We start from the raw sequence: 17,656 nt of genomic DNA on the forward strand, positions 1-17,656 counted from the left end.
GAATTGCTTTGTTTCTAATGTTTTTCACTGGAACAAAGGAAATGAAAACCACTTTGTATTCACAGTGAGAGAGGCTGCCAGCACAGGGCAAGTAGCATTAGCTCAGCAGGCATGCAACACAACTGACTACTATGATATTGAGTGATATTAAAGCTGAGGCTTGTATAAATAGAATGAATTGAGTCAAAGCAAATACTGTGCGGCTTCTGTGTGCAACAAAAACTACCTCTTCTGCAGCCTCATGCTGAGAGCTCTGTCTAGTTATTTGTTACTAAGGCTTGAGCCATATCTCACCGATCCTTTTAGTGCCAAGCACTGTTCTGACGCTCCTTCTGACCCCTAGGACACTTACCCCCAAATGTAATATTTGGCGTTATCGCAGCACGTATGCGAGTATATTTGCGCTAAGCGGAATGCAATATTTTTCGCACAGATATATTACATAAGCACAAAACAGTAGCAAACGCAAAAATAAGATGAGTTGCAATGAAAGATGTTTTCACTGGAAAAAAACTAATAACCATATACCTTTACCACGTATAAAAAAAAATTCTGACATATATCTTTACCACATATAACTTGACCACATTTTTAAATTACATGAAGAATAGTGAAAAAACGTACGCAATGCGAACGGTGGAATTGCTCCACGAATATCTTTCTGCAAAAGTTGTACATACACCTTCTTCTCACAACACTGATAGCAAAGTCACGTGAACACAATTACATTGCGATTAGATCGCGAATAACATTTGCACTGAACAGCGACTACAGACACGACTCGTTAAAAAACCAAGCGCAATATAAGCAATTTGCGATAAGAAGTTTTATTATATTGATAGAGCGCACTAACAAAAGTTCGCAAAGTGGAGGGAAATGGCGGAAAGAGTCGCAAATGTAGCAGAACAGTTGCAAATCGAATTATTATATACCCACTCTTGTGCGCAAACTACTCGCAATTCGCTTTGCGAACAGTTTATGCAATTGCGCGTGATATCACATTCCCCCGTTAGAAGTCTAAAGCTGGCCATAGATGTTGAGATTTTTAAAAGATCAGATCCTGATCGTGAGACCACGATCTTCTCGGAACGATCGTATGAATTTACCATCAACTAAAAAGACCAATTTGCCAGGAAAACAAAGGGGAGCTGCTGCCTGCTTGGCCCTGCAAACATAAATAGATTGCACTGGGGCCGACAAAGATTTTTTAACCTGGCGATCAATTTCCTGACAGATGTCGGCCGAAAAATCGTAAGATGTACGATCGTTCGAATCCCACTAACCGCACGATAATTACGAAGGATTGGTCGGACTTCCCTAAAATCGGTCGTTCGGCAAGAAAAATCGTCGCGTCTATGGGGAGCTTTACACTTATAGAAAATGTTATTCACAGACAAGCTCTACAGAATGCCTCCATGTGGAGTATATAGAATAACTTCCTTATATTGAAATACAGTAGGACACAAACAGGTTTCTTTAAATAAACCTCCAGGCTGAACATTGATGTGGCAGCAAAGTTCATGTTGGTTATATTATTTTGTTGGTCAGTAATTTAAAGTCCCCTCCCTTGGGGACATACCACCTTAAATAAATATCAAAGTTGCATCAGACCACCTCCATGTTGTTTGATCATGTAGCATTATGGTTTAAATAATAACAGCCCATGTCTTCTTTAATTTGGCAGTTATTTTCCACCATTCCTATCATCCTGCATTGCATCCCTGAAATTATACATGAAAAAAAGATAAAGGTGAATATGGGGAGGCCCATTTATCAAAGGTCGAATTTCGAATTCATGGGAATTTATTTTTTAATTCGAATATACTCACAATTCGACTGCGAGGTTATTTGAGAAAAAATGTGAATGTCTAATATTCAATTGAATGGTTCCGACCCGAAAATTTGAATCGTATTCGATTCGTATTCGATTCATACAAATCAAGTTTTTCTCCAAAAAAAAAAAAGGAAGGCTATTAACATCTCCAAATGGCTCAACAGACCTTTGCGATTGACTTGTAAATGAACTCAGCAGGTTTTAGGTGGCGGATATTCAAATTAGGATTGTTTCCATGCTCGAGGTGTGATAAATCTCACATTAGAATAGGGAGATTAAAATTTGAATGTGTAAATTTTGAAATTTACTATTCCACCCTTGATAAATCTGCCCCTTTCTGTAACTCCTATGAAAGCCATCATTCAGACCTGACATAACTAAATGGGAAAAATTCAGGTGGGAAACACTTTATACACAATTTATTTCCAGCAACCACTGCTTTTGACACCAAAAGGCATAACTTTGGGGTTCAGGTCTTAGCCTCCATCTGAGCAAGGCAACAATATTTTTCTCAGAAAATTCAGAGTGAGGTTGGCTAAATGCAAATCAGGATGGTCATGTTTTTTGGCTTGGGGTCCATACCATCTACTCCATTTAAGCACCTCCCTGTATCAATTCAGTGAACATTGTTACATAGTAGAGTAGGGGCTAAACAACATGACCATGACATTTAGCCCCATGCCTAAGCAAATCTCCCCAGCTTCCTAAAGAAGGGAACATAATCTGCCTTCAGTTATCCGGAAAAGGGAGAAAAATCCTTTCTGATCTCCATAAGCCAATCAGACTAATCCCTGTATTACTATTAGTAGCACTGAGGCTCATTTATAAACTTCGCGCAAGGCAGATTGGTTCGCACGGTGAATATATTTGCCCTGTGCATGGTTACATTTATAAAGCTGAATAAGAGAGTACAAACAGAATTGTGATTTTTTTTCGCAGTGCGAATGTCTATAAGAGCTTTTTAAATATGTCAAAAATCACAAATTGCGAATATTTATGTGCACACTCTGTGTTTGAATTACGACACAATTTTGGTGATGGAGAAAATATTCTAGAAACAGTTTTGCAAATTTAAGTTACTGTCAACAATATTTTCGTGCACCACAACCCTTATACAGTGGGAACACTCACGCAAACACCTGTCTCATTTGCAAGCCATTTGTGAAAATGTATTCACAATGTGAAAACGCAAAAAACGAAAAGACTGGCAGGACAGTGTATTAGCGTTCAGGAAAAAGCATGGGCAATACAACCATATGCGCTGCGCAAACTTTATAAATGACCTCCACTGTGTTTTTTAAGTAACTAATAATCTTCCATCCAGCCCTTTAATGCCAGTACAACTTTCACTGTACAAAAAAGTTCTAGTACAGGTATGGGACCTGTTAGCCAGAATGCTTGGGATCTGGGGTTTTTGCATAACATATATTTCTGTAATTTGGATCTTCATACCTTAAGTCTACTAGAAAATCATGTAAAAATTAAATAAACCCAATAGGCTGGTTTTGCTTCCAATAAGGATTAATTATATCTTAGTTTGGATCAAGTACAAGCTACTGTTTTATTATTACAGAGAAAAAAGGACATTTTAAAAAATTTTGATTATTTGAATAAAATGGAGTCTATTGGAAATTACTTTTCCTCATAACTGTACCTAAAAGGAAACTCCACCCAAATAAATTTTTGAAAGAAAATTTGTCAGCAACTTAGCTGAAAATACATGAATTGTTTTTTTAAGATTTTTACTCTTATACTGTTTGTCTTGACTGTTCCACTATGGTATTTTATCACTAGTGTTCCACAATAGGTCACATTCACATTAACTTCCATGAACACAGTGTGCATGACCCTTTACATCTGCTTAAATAATATGGTGATAGATTGAGATAATTGGCCCAGCCACCTGCTTATCACCAGTTACACAAAGATTGCAGATAATTGCCTCCAATGTCATTTAGTGCAGATACTATTGTTAAAGGAGAAGGAAACCCCCAGGGCGCTAAACCCCTCCCCCCCTCCCCTGTGCTGCCCCCCCTCCCTCCTCCCCCCTGGCCTACCTGTCCCCCTGGGCAAATGCCCCTAACTTTTTACTCACCCCTCTGTGCAGGTCCTGTCCACGGAGTACGCAGTCGCCATCTTCTCCCACGCGCGTCTTCTTCCTGCTCTGATCGGCGTTTTCTGGCGCATGCGCAGTAGGAACAGGTACCGGTACGGCTCTACTGCGCATGCGCCGAATGTCACGAAGTGAAATCGGAAAACTTCGTGACATTCGGCGCATGCGCAGTAGAGCCGTACCGGTACCTGTTCCTACTGCGCATGCGCCAGAAAACGCCGATCAGAGCAGGAAGAAGACGCGCGTGGGAGAAGATGGCGACTGCGTACTCCGTGGACAGGACCTGCGCAGAGGGGTGAGTAAAAAGTTAGGGGCATTTGCCCAGGGGGACAGGTAGGCCAGGGGGGAGGAGGGAGGGGGGGCAGCACAGGGGAGGGGGGGAGGGGTTTAGCGCCCTGGGGGTTTCCTTCTCCTTTAAATATGAATGGACCTGGCAAATGCACCAGATGCAAGGGCTAAATCTCACCCCTTAGTGCTCTTTCAACAAACACTTGTGTCGGGGACATATAGGTGCTGTGTGCTGAAGTGCAGGGCGGGATGGGTGAACTTAACCTGCGAAAATCCACTGGAAATGCATTAAAGGAGAAGAATAGCTACCAAAGCAGTTTGTAAATAGATTAGCCACAATAGTGCAAGCTATAACACTATATTTATTCTGCAGAATGTTTTGCCATACCTGAGTAAACAGCTTTACAGTAGAAGCTCTCTATTTGTTTAGGAAAGCAGCTGCCATATAAACTTGGTGTGATATCACTTCTTGACTCAGTCTTTCCCTGCTTGCTCTTAGCTCTGGGCTCAGATTACAGCAGTAAGGGGAGACGGGAGGGGGAGAGGAGCAAACTGAGCATGCTCAAGCCCTGCCCTGAAGGTTTCAGCTGAAAGAAGGAAGTCTGATACAGAAGCCCATGTGTACACAATAGAAGGAAAGAAATGCAGTGTTTCTTTTAGAGGACTCGGAGCAGCATTACTTTCAGGGTTTACTGGTGTATTTATATAGACTTTTCTGATAAATCGTACTTAATTTTAGCCTTTCCTTCTCCTTTAAAGTCTATAGGCGACAATATTTTTTTTGACGCGCAACAATTTTTTTCTCCCATTAAAGTCTAAAGGCGTCATTTCTGCCGCGAAACATGGCGAAATTTCGCTCATCCCTCCCATGACGAGTAACCTGCACCTACACTCCCTATGAATGACGCACAAGTTCGTGCAAGTTCGTGCCTCCAGTCTGCCACTGATGAATACAACACTGTATCATACAGAAAATGCTGGTTCTTGTGTTTCAGCTGTACCCATAGTTGCTTATAGTGAGGCAGAGTGAAAAGTGCCAAAAACATAGAGCCTTGCTCCTGTCTTTTGCAATTTCCACCCTTTTCCACCATAATAAGTGTCCATTGATCCCTAGGTAAGGAAGGTGTCATCTAAAGTTCTGCCAATCCATTATTTATACTTCCAAACAGACCTGAAGCCTTTTCTGTTATTAGTAACAGCTATTGACGACGACTTATATTATTCTGTGTTGTAGACATCCACCGACAACCACAGTGAAATTCAATTATTAATTGCATTCTTCCGTATTATATGGGGTCCCATCCCCAGTGTTTTGTCAGTGTGCAGCTGTTACATTTTCTGGCCAATCAGTGTTTTATAGCCATAGGGAGTATTATGTACAGAGTGCTGGTGAGGCATGAAGGGAATGCCAGGGCCAGACATTTAAAAGTCAAGCAGGTTGTGTCCTTATCTGTCTAGAAATAGCATGTCGTTTGCAGCATTAGTAATGTTCATAATAATTAATACCGGTATAATATGGACTGATTATTGACTACATTTCCATAACTGGCTAATATATAGGAGCTAGGACTGCACTATGGTTAATCCATGTCACCAGAATGAAAACCAGCTGCAGTTGCTACGGTAATGCCTTGGTAGTAGAGCTTGCAATCTGTTTTTTTTTTATATATATAATAGATACACTGGGAAATAAAACGATTTGAGAGATGAGATAGGGATCACAACCAACTTTCCCTTAGCCATTCTCTCATAGTGCTTCCCTGAGCCAGAATGCATGAGCCGCTGATTATTATAGAAGCTCTTGTAGAGAAAAGCTTCCAGGCACTCAGGCTCAAGACATGAAGAAAGCTTTAGTCTGAAGAGGCTCAGCGAGACGACTGAATATACACCCATCACTTTTATAGTTTAAAACCATTTTATGAGCAGTCTGAGTTTATTCTTCTGCAATGCTGCTCTTTTTGTTAGGAATTTTTTGCTTTGATTTTTTGTTGAGTCCTGCGTTTTGAATGCTGTGCAGTTGTACTATATAAAATACATATAAAATGTACACCGTCTCTGCCCTTTCATGTGGGAATTCATACTACAGCACTGTACGCGGTCCTGCGTAATTATTTTGAGCATTCGTCAAGGAAAAATTCACTCAAATACATTTACGTCATTAAACTAGGAACATGCTTTTGTTTTTCTCAGAATGCTACATGAATCATTTATGGACCAAAACATCTTTTAAGGTAGTTGCGTGCAATATTGCCCATAAATTGTCATGTTTTTTTTTCCTCACAACCCTTTTCCTCCATATGAATTTAAGACTCATAATTATGATTGTGTTTGAATGCAAAATTAGCAGCAATTACACAGAAAATCTTCTCTGCTGAGATGTTTTAATTTCTGGTGCTCAGGTGACATCTTTGCATGATGCTGTAGGAGCGAGTTCACTACATCGATTGATACCCTGGAGTTCCCGCCACCTTCAAGATGGCAGTAGCTTCAAGATGACAGTAGCACCAAGTCACATGACTTGTGGCAGCTAGGAAGTTGACAATATGTCCAGCCCCATGTCAGATTTCAAAATTGAATATAAAAAAATCTGTTTGCTCTTTTGAGAAATGGATTTCAGTGCAGAATTCTGCTGGAGCAGCACTAACTGATTCATTTTGAAACCTTTATTTTTCCATGACAGTATCCCTTTAATGGGAAAACACAATGTTGCAAAAATACATCAGGGATTGTATACTTCTTGAAACAAATCTTCCTACTCCATCATTGAATGTTTCCATGAGCATTACATCAATCCAATTGTCATATCTTCTGAAAAATAAAACCAATAAAAATCAATTCGCTATAAAAACACATTATCGAAAGATTTTATGCATATCATATTCCCTATTCAAACCTAAGGGTGCCTAATAGCCTTATCCACATTGCTTCCTTTTTTAGTAATGCTTTTAATCTATCTATAGTTGGTGGACTCCATCTCCAGTACCTAGTAGTAAATGGCAACAACTGCAGCCATCTTTGTGCAACCACTTGTGGGTCGTATATGAGCCCAAGTCACAGTATATATCTCGTCCCCCTTCCATCAATTAATCACTAATTATTGCTTTACAATCCTGTAGAATAACAGATAAGAAAGTTAATTGCTGCTGTGTGAATAAATGTCAATGTGTAAATTAGGGATGCACTGAATCCAGGATTCGGTTCAGGATTCGGCCAGAATTCTGCCTTTTTCAGCAGGATTCGGATTCGGACGAATCCTTCTGCCCGGCCGAACCGAATCCGAATCCTAGGGGTGGGGATGGAAATCAGGTGACTTTTTGTCACAAAACAAGGAAGTAAAAAATGTTTTCCCCTTCCCACCCCTAATTTGCATATGCAAATTCGGTTCGGGGGTTCGGTCGAATCCAAAATAGTGGATTCGGTGCATCCCTAGTGTAAATTGTGTAAAGCTGGCCATAGATGTTGAGATTTTTTAAAGATCAGATCCTGATCGTGAGACCACGATCTTCTCAGAACGATCGTACGATCGTATGAATTCACCATCAACTAAAAAGACCAATTTGCCAGGAAAACAAAGGGGAGCTGCCTTCTTGGCCCTGCAAACATAGAGAGATTGCACTGGGGCCGACAAAGATTTTTTGACCTGGCCGATCAATTTCCTGACAGATGTCGGCCGAAAAATTGTAAGATGTACGATCGTTCGAATCCCACTAACCGCACGATAATTTCGAAGGATCGGTCGGGTTTCCCTAAAATCGGTCGTTCGGCAAGAAGAATCGTCGCGTCTATGGGGAGCTTTAGTCAAGTGAAGAAGTTTTCTTATGCTATCAGCTATTTATTTGTACATTTCTGGGGACTTGTATGTGCTGGTTTTGTAGATTTTTAGGTAGCAGCGTGAGTTGCGAAACACTAACATTAAAAGTTTGGAACAAAAATAACTCACAGTGTCAAGATATGACAGTTTACAGTTAATGACACACACACGGATTGATATCTAGAGCTTGAAATCTTGATATTAACTGATGGCAATACATTTAATTATAAAATCTTGGGAATCGTTGCACTTGCAATTAGACCAGCTAAGCTTGAAATATGCCAAATAGGTATTAATGCAGTTAGGCGGATAACGTTACGTGTTTGTGTCTGTGTGTGTTTCCAGCCAATGTATCATTGCTTTGCCAATTTTTTTTTTATCAAAATAGAAAACTTAAAGGAGAACTAAACCCTAAAAATGGATATGGTTTAAAATGACATATTTTATATACTGAACTAAAGTTTCAGCTTGTCAATAGCAGCAATGATCCAGGACTTCAAACTTGGAAACCATCTTGGAAACTGTCTGTGACACTCACATGCTCAGTGGGCTCTGAGCTAAGCTTAGGGGTTGTTGCAAATTATCAAGCAGAAAATGAGGTTGGCCTGTAATATAAACTGATGCTACAGGGCTGATTATTAAATTCTGATGCTAATTGCACTGTTTTCTGTGCCGACATGTAGTAATTATCTGTATTAATTACTAATCAGCCTTATATTGTGACATTTCTATTCTATGTGTACTGTATATTGTGAGGGGGTCCCTAAGCTCAGTAAGTGACAGCAGCACAGAGCATGTGCAGTGAATCAGCAGAAAAGAAGATGGGAGCTACTGGGGCATCTTTGGAGACACAGATCTTTACTGCCAAAGGGCTGTGGTTGCCTTGGGCTGGTACAAAAACCCAGAACACAATGTACAACATTTCTAGCTACTTCTTTAGTTACGCTTTAGTTCTCCTTTAAAGGCAGTATTAAATTAGAGCTCACCACAGTATATAACTATAGGGGCAGATTTATCAAAGGTCGAGGAGAATTTGCGACTAAAATAAATTCAAATTACGAGCTATTTTTTGTGTACTTCAACTAGGGAATAGTCCAAATTCGAAAAAAAAATCTGAAAATTTGAATATCGAAATTTATCGTGAACTGTCTCTTTAAAAAAATCGACTTAGACTAATCACCATCTAAAACATGCCTAATTGCTGTTTTAGCCTATGGGGACCTCCTAGAACCCATTTGGAGTCACATGGAGTCAATCGACAGTTTTTGTTTTGGGGAAAATGGACCTATTCGAATGAAAACGGACCAATCCGGCCAAATAAAACCCTTCAACTTAATTTCAGTTGGTCTTTTTGAATTCAAATTTCAAAGTTTTTCAAATTCGACCCTTGATAAATCTGCCCCTAAGTCTACTAAAAAAGTCCTTTAACGATTAATTAAACCCTATAGGATTGTTTTGCCTTAAAAAAGTATCGATTATACAGTATCTTACTTGGGATCAAAATCAAAGGTTTTTTTTGGAAAAGCTTCAAATCGAATTCGTTTGATTGCGCTATTCCTTCGACATAATAGTTTTTGGTTGCTGGGGTCCACGACCCCCTATTTCAGTTCTGGAAAGAGGCAGAAGAGGAAGCCAAATATTTAAAAAAAACTTTCCAAAGTTCCAAAGAATAGGGCTTTCTATAACCTACATATGGGGAAATGTAATATTGGTCGCTAAAACAAAAATTGTTCGCAATGTGAATAAATGTTTGCAAGATGAACAATTTCGCCTTTGCCCCTTACACGTCAGTAGGATAGTGATTGTGAATGTAATAGTTTGTGATATTGTACAGTGCTTGTAAAAAAAGAATTCTTCATGAAAAAGCTGTTACGTTTGCTCCAAAAGTTTTCGCCACCTTCAGGCAGATTCGCAATGCGCAATTAAGATTCTCAATGCAATAAAAGCCTAATAAAGAACTTTATATTGTGACATGCAAATTTTAATTTACAAATTTGTTCTCTTTGGGAAATAATTCATAAATTCCTTATTGTTATATAATCTTTTCTTCTTCTTGTATACTGTATTTGTACAACTGTTTAAAGCAAAAAGAAAAGAGATTTCTAAGATAAAAAAACGAATAATGGCTTTCAAAGTTCCCATTATTAGTAGCTAAATATAAACACATAATATTCAAATTGAAACTGTTCATTTTTAGGTAAAAACAAAAAAATGCACGGTAAATGGTGGCAGTTGTGCAAAGTGCGTGAATTATGCTTTCCTTTTATCTAAACTGCATACACAGCTGGCCTTTTTGTCCTTTAAATTGCTGCTTATAAATATCCAATTAATTAAAAGCGGCATTGCTAACATATTCCCTTTGATGGTTATTTAGCATTTTTGTAAAGTGCTTTGAAGGTTTCACTTTGCTTGGAGTCTCTGAAGGTTATTGAAACCCTTGCCTTTTTTCTTTAAAGCGTCCGTATAATGCGGGGCATCTGTAAGAGCAACTGTGCAGTACATTTATTTTTAAATTAGAAAAAATAAGCAGTGTTTAATTCCAAGCATCATCTTGTGCATCCTTCATTTGTTTTGCATACAGGACGTTACATCAGAGCTGTTTGGCTAATGGCCATGTTTGATGTTGACATCTGGATGTCTCTTATGCTTCTCTATTGCTTCTGTTCTTCCATAACCCTGAGCTCCACATGAGACTGTCAGACTTGTCCTTGTGTTCTCCCATATGTGCAGTAGGTTCCCTTTATGACTCCGTTCTGCCTTGTTTCCGTTTCACCCTCCGCTCATGTTTGTTTTTCCTTAAGTATCCTTATGTACCGGCTGAATGGTTGACACAGTATTAGATATGATATTTCAACACTAATATGTTGGATTTCCCTTTAAACCTTGCTTGGCTGAACATTGATCTGTGCAATAAGGGACACCATCCAGAGAGGTCTAAATGTCATTCATGTTTACGTAAAGGAACAGTTCAGTGTAAAAATCAAAACTGGATAAATAGATAGGCTGTGCAAAATAACTAATGTTTCTAATATAGTTAGTTAGCCAAAAATGTAATGTATAAAGGCTGGAGTGACTGGATGTTGAACAGAACACTACTTCCTGCTTTTCAACTCTCTAACTCTGAGTTAGTCAGCGACTTGAAGGGGGGCCACATGGGACATTTCTGTTCAGTGAGATTGTAATTGATCCTCAGCATTCAGCTCTGATTCAAAAGCAACAGTTATGACCCCCCCTTCAAGTCACTGATAGTATATATCAATATTAATAATTAATATATCAATAATAATATATCAATATTAATAATATACCTCAACCCACTTACTAGGGTTTTGGTTCTTTTGAGCAAACAGACAATGAATCCACACCAATGAGTGTATAGTAAAGTGATGTATTGTAAATTAAATCAATTGATTGTTCTACATAAATGATTACACTTAGACTAAACAATAATTACAATATTTACAGTTACACATTACACAAGTCTACATTGTTGTTACCAAAAAGGTAGAGGGATAGAGTTCAGCTTCATCTCTGCCTTCCCCTCTGGTCTGCATTCCACACGTCTTATCTCAGGCTCCTCCAGCTTCTCCCGCTCTCTAGCTGCCTCCTCTCAGCTGCCCAGCCCCTTCACCTTTGTCAAGTGTTCTTTTATCCTGGGTTCTCACCTGCCCCCAAAGAAAATCCTCCCAACTGCCAAGATGCTGTGATAAACCCCCAACTTGCCTACATCCTGTTGAGCAAGTTTTCTCACATACACAATCAGTTTTATGGTCCCCACAGCAGACATAGGCCTTAGTAGTAACAGGAGAACCTTTGTTATGATAATCAGGGTTTCATGTAAGTTCCCTGAACAACAGCTTTCATATTAAATAACAAAATCAAGATGGCAATTTCTTACAGCAGGAAGTAGTGTTCTGGCTATTATGTTAGACATCCAGTCACTCCACCTTTATGTATTACATTTTTGCCTGACTATATTGAAAATGTTTTTTATTTTGCACAGTCTATCTATTTACCCAGTTTTTATTTTTACACTGAACAATTCCTTTAAAGGTTGTTACTCTACACCATATTAATTCCTGGTGCTCCGCTTGGTGCATTCTACAAATAATGCTTATGGATTTCACCTGCAACATTTATTACTACCCTAGTTTATTACTATGCATCAAGTTGCTTTGTACAAATGGTTTTGGAGTGTTTATCATCAGTTTATTTCGCATCTTGCTGCATTGTACAGAGTATTTATTTCATCTGCAGTTTCTTATTTAAAGGAATGTAGGCCATTTTTTCAGTGAGCTTCTTTCATTAATGTTTCTAATTAATGTTCTTTAAAAGTAGAATCATTATGGAAAGGAAAACTTCAACATTGAAGAACAATACAAACATTTCCATACATAGTAAAACATTAATACTATGCTGTGGTTTTTTTTAAGGAACATTAGCACCGAAAAATAATCGTTTTAAAGAATATTATGCACAGTTGCTATCACTGGTGAAAGTTATGAATTTGCTTTAGAATGACAACTATAGTTTATGTAAATAGGCTATTGTGTAGCCATGGGGGCAGCCATTCAAGCTAAAAAAGGAGAAAAGGCACAGGTTACTTAGCAGATAACAGATAAGCTCAGTAACAGAATACAATGGTATTCTACAGAGTGCATCTGATATCTGCCTTGTAACCTGTGCATTGAATGGCTGCCCCCATGGCTACACAGCAGCTTGTTTATATAATCCATAGTAGTGTTTCTAAAGCAAACACCCATGCACACTAGGGGGCAAATTCATCAAGGGTCGAATATCGAGGGTTAATTAACCCTCGATATTCGACTGGGAATGAAAATCCTTCAACTTCAAATATTGAAGTTGAAGGATTTTGCGCAAATACTGCGATCGAAGGAATAATCGTTTGATCGAACGATTAAATCCTTCGAATCGAAGGATTTTAATCCAACGATCGAAGGATTATCCTTCGACCAAAAAAACTTAGCCAAGCCTATGGGGACCTTCCCCATAGGCTTACATTGGGTGTGGTAGCTTTTTAGGTGCCGGACCAAAAAAACTTAGCCAAGCCTATGGGGACCTTCCCCATAGGCTTACATTGGGTGTGGTAGCTTTTAGGTGCCGAACTAGGGGGTTGAAGTTTTTTCTTAAAGAGACAGTACTTCGACTATCGAATAGTCGAACGATTTTTAGTTCGAATCCTTCAATTCAAAGTCGTAGTCGAAGGTCAAAGTTAATGAATTGGCCCCTAGTTGTACCAGCGCAGGGAAATATTACATTATATATTTTTTGCTTTGAAACACTTTAATGTTTTGGTGTTACTCTTCCTTTAAATATGGAAATAGGACCTCGTTGGTAGGCCCCATAGAGTACGAGAAACACTGAGAGCTGAATTTCTTGTTTAATGTCATTCTTGTCAACTAAATAGTAGCTCTTAGTACCGCTATTAAAGGCATATACAGGAAATTCCAATGATCTCATAGAAGAAAAACAACACAGATTAAACATTATAATGCCAGCTTTTATTAAATGGGGAGAAATGCCCAAAAGTTAAATTAGATTTGTCATTGATCTGTATGAAGGCTTGAAGGCACAGGCCAGCTGGCTCTATAACCTAAAGACACACCAAACCAATTCCCAGCACTTTTTTGCAGGTTTCAGATTCACCAAGATCCTTAGGGCTACATTTATTAAAATTAAAAATCTCAAATTCAGATTTATCAATAAAAATGTTAAATTCGGCTTGTTATTTGGATGCATCCCAGCACTTTTTTGCAGGTTTCAGATTCACCAAGATCCTTAGGGCTACATTTATTAAAATTAAAAATCTCAAATTCAGATTTATCAATTAAAAATGTTAAAAAGTTGAATGAAAAAGTTCAGCTGCTAAAACCTTCCACATTCAAGTTATTTTTTTTAAAGCTTTGCTGAAACAAACTTTCTGATTTTCATACATTATGCTAGCAACTGTGGGGAAAAAAACTCATTTAACTCAATTTTTCAGTTTGAAAATCTAAAGAAATGAGATAATTCGTTTTGAGCTGAACCATATTCCAACCTTTAAAGTAACCTGTAAAGCAAATTTTTGAAGATCGAAATTAGAGTTTGTATTTGGTTTGGAATTCATCAAAATTTTTGGGATTTTTCCGATTCTCAATCTCCAGCACTTTCAAGATACCAATCTAAACATTATCAATAAAGTGATAAAAGATGAATATGTCTAGTGCTGTTGGCAACCATGTTGAAGTTTGGTAGACAGATGAGAATATCATGGTTTTTGTTTCTTTTTTCAGCTTCATCTTTTCTATCTTTAAAAATGTTACAGGGACTATGATTACATTGCCATTAAGTTGCCACTCAGTATTCCGAGACAATCAGACGCCTGGATGTAAGAGCAGGCCTTTTTCTCTTATACACTGTAGTGCTGTCTCTGGGCACCGAATGAGAAGATGAGTGTTTTGAGCAGTACTTCTCGCTTTCTTTGAATCAGATCAGCTCATTAGCCAGGAGATAATGTAGAGGCAAAGTATGGCTGTTAAAAGGTATTTCTTATTCACATGACAGAAAACCGTAATTATAAAAGCTTTGCAGTAGCACTTGAAGGCAATTTTAAAGTAGACGATATCAAGGAATAGGGCAAATTGTGGATTTTAAAGTGGATCAGGAGAGTGTTGCTTCCAAATGACTGCCAATGGAGCATTATTCATCCCAAATGGGATATTTCTCTGAGTGTTAGTGAAAGTGTTGTAGTTAATTGCTAATGAGTGAAATTAGAATATGTTAGCACTATATAAATAAAGGAAAATAATAATTTAGAATTATATAAGAAATACAAGTATTTTGTCTGTTCATGTCTTTAGAAAAGGTACCTATCTGTAGCCTACACTTTGGCAAGGGATGAGCGACCCAAACTATAATCATGAAAAGATTTAGCGTTTAGAGGTCTAAATGTCATTCATGTTTTCCTAAAGGAACAGTTCAGTGTGAAAGTAAAAACTGAGTAAATAAGTATAAATATATGTATAAAGACCAGAGTGAACAGATCTCTAATGTAATAGCCAGAACACGACTTTGCTTTTGAATCTTACCTGCATGCTAAGAATCAAAAGCATACTAACGGAGAAGTTATGCCCCATGTGGCTCCCCATTCAAGTCACTGACTAACCAAGAGTAAAGGTGGCCATACACAGGCAGATAAAGCTGACAATATCGGTCGTTTAGACCAATTTGACAGCTTATCTGCCCGTGTATGGGGGCTTCCGACGGGTCTTCCCGATCGATATCTGGCCACGATATCGATCTGGAAGGTTTGATTTTTACCCAACCGACCCATCAGAGTCCCTTGGCGTATCGTAATCCAATCATTCAAAGATCCGCTCGTTTGGTGATGTCGCCAAACAAGTGGATCTTTGAGTCTATGGCCAGCTTAAGGGCGGCCATACACTAGATCTGCTTGTTTGGCGATGTCTCCAAACAAGCAGATCTTTTCTCGATATACCCACCAATGGGTGCTGACGGTTTCGCAGGAAAAATCAAACCTGCTTGATCGATATCAGGCCGTTTTTTAGCTAGATATCGATCGAGGAGTCCTGTCAGAAGCCCCCACAAAAGAGCAGATAAGCTGCTGAATGGTCTAAAGAACCGATATCGGCAGCTTTAATCTGCCCGTGTATGGCCAACTTAAAGGTGCTAACGAGACTAACTAAGAGTTAGATTGCTGTTTGTTAACAAACATCTAATGGAATACTGACATGTCAGAGAAAGTATGTCTGTGTTCTCTACATGGCCCTGTGCCCCTATGCATTCAGTGAGTTGTCCATCTTCTACCATCTGCAGATCTTTGATTGTCTCTACCACCACTAATAGTTTTGTCACATGTCTCGTCTATACCAAGCAATAACCTTGACATGGTAATAGGGTTTTATTTACTAAGAAATCCCAAAGGTAATTTTTTGCTTCTAAATCCACATTTTGTCAGGGTAATATCTCAACATTGATACAATTTAGTAGGACATACTGTAGGTCTGCTGTGCCTCCCACTGTCATGTGATCTTAACTTTTGTGATCTTCTGGCTCCGCTTCTCCTGTCCAAGTTGGAGCATGTACATTGAACAAGGCTAGGTATCCTGCAACCTGGAGCAGCCTCACTGTGTGTGTCATTTATCATGTGCCATTGCTTGGAAAAGGAAGAAAGGAATGCATAAGGTAGATTTTGGGGGATTTACCTTCCGTGACACATCTGTGACACTTCCCATGGGCAGTAGTAGAGTCCTGCGCGGAACCAATTTATAAGACCAGAACCCGCAGCCCGAACTGCAACCCGCATATTTTTACCCACTTTGATCCACTACACGACCCGCAACTGCCTTATCCACAGCCCACCAACCACCATTAAACAGGAAGTGATGTTGCTGAAAGCCGGAAGTGACATAAAAAGTAGGCGGGACAGAATAACGTTTTGTAAAATTTTAAAAGGAGTAAAATATACACAATGTAACATAAGAAATTTAGATGAGACCTGCAACCCAACCTGCCACCCGCAGACCCGCATCTATAACCACACCCCAAAATCCTACCCTTATCCATGCGGGTACCCGACCCGCTGCAGGACTCTAGGCAGTAGCACTGTGAATATAAACATAAACCATTGCAGAAAAGGATTACCCTTAATTATTCTACTATAGCCACAGAAATGTATTGTTATTTTTGATTTGGTTTGTACCCACTACTGATTTAAGCCATAATTTGCACCACTTTTAATTTTGCAGACTCCAGACGAAGGTGCAGCCACGTCAGTTTATGCATCAGTCGCACCAGAGCTGGAAGGAATTGGAGGCTGTTATTTGTACAGTGGACAAAAGACAAAATCTGCAGACGTATCATACAACGAGGAGCTGCAAAGAAAACTGTGGAATGAAAGCTGCAAAATGGCTGGAATTCCTGATTCAGCGTGAAGCTTTAAATGGTTCCATCCTGATCATGTTCAATGGCCTCTAAATATAGTCAGCGCCTCGGAGTTATCTCTAATGCACCTGGACGGCAGGGGAGAATGAATTTGGATGTTTTGGCTGGGGGACAGGTGATTTCCAGCGGCACAGAATACGTTTATGGAAAAAATAAAATAAATGACCAGCTTTGTAATATAATGCTCAAATGTGCATAGCAAATAAAAACGATTTCAGCCACAAATAATAATCTCTTTAGCATTTTGTTGCCTGAAGCAAATGATCCTTTTTGACACTCTGGTGTGAAGATTCATTTTCTACCTCCATCAGCGCATTGCTGAATTCATTATGTGGCACAGTTTGTTATTGGTGTATTATTATTATATTTCTAATTAGAGTAAACAGAATCATTTGACGCACTTTCCAGTTTCCATCTTTTGCAATGATGACAAGCCGTGTGTGACAAGGTAAACGTCTCATTTCCATGCATTTTTTCTGTAGCTTGCTGCAGGAACGTATATCTGCATTTATAGAAAAAAAAATATATGAATGGGGGCTGTGAAATCGCTTGTCTTGTTGGAGGAATTCTCAACAGATTTCAGAAGACGGTATCATCTGTAGGTCAGTATAGATAAGGTTCTGTTGGAATCTTTTTAAACACTTCG

At 38.8% G+C, this 17,656-nt stretch overlaps 1 protein-coding gene across 3 annotated transcripts in view; it reads left to right on the top strand.

Annotated features, from left to right (window-relative positions):
* The window catches only part of dhrsx.L (dehydrogenase/reductase (SDR family) X-linked L homeolog), a 207,637-nt gene extending 190,406 nt beyond the window's left edge, over positions 1 to 17,231 (top strand). For all 3 annotated transcript variants that reach the window (XM_041581031.1, XM_041581032.1, NM_001093891.2), the window contains one exon: positions 16,815 to 17,231. In XM_041581031.1, the coding sequence (XP_041436965.1) occupies positions 16,815 to 17,000 (186 nt within the window). In that variant the 3' untranslated portion in view covers positions 17,001 to 17,231. The remainder of the gene's footprint in view (positions 1 to 16,814) is intronic.
* Positions 17,232 to 17,656: the final 425 nt, after the last annotated feature.

Source organism: Xenopus laevis, chromosome 2L (genome assembly GCF_017654675.1).
Source record: "Xenopus laevis strain J_2021 chromosome 2L, Xenopus_laevis_v10.1, whole genome shotgun sequence".
NCBI classification, from domain to species: domain Eukaryota; kingdom Metazoa; phylum Chordata; class Amphibia; order Anura; family Pipidae; genus Xenopus; species Xenopus laevis.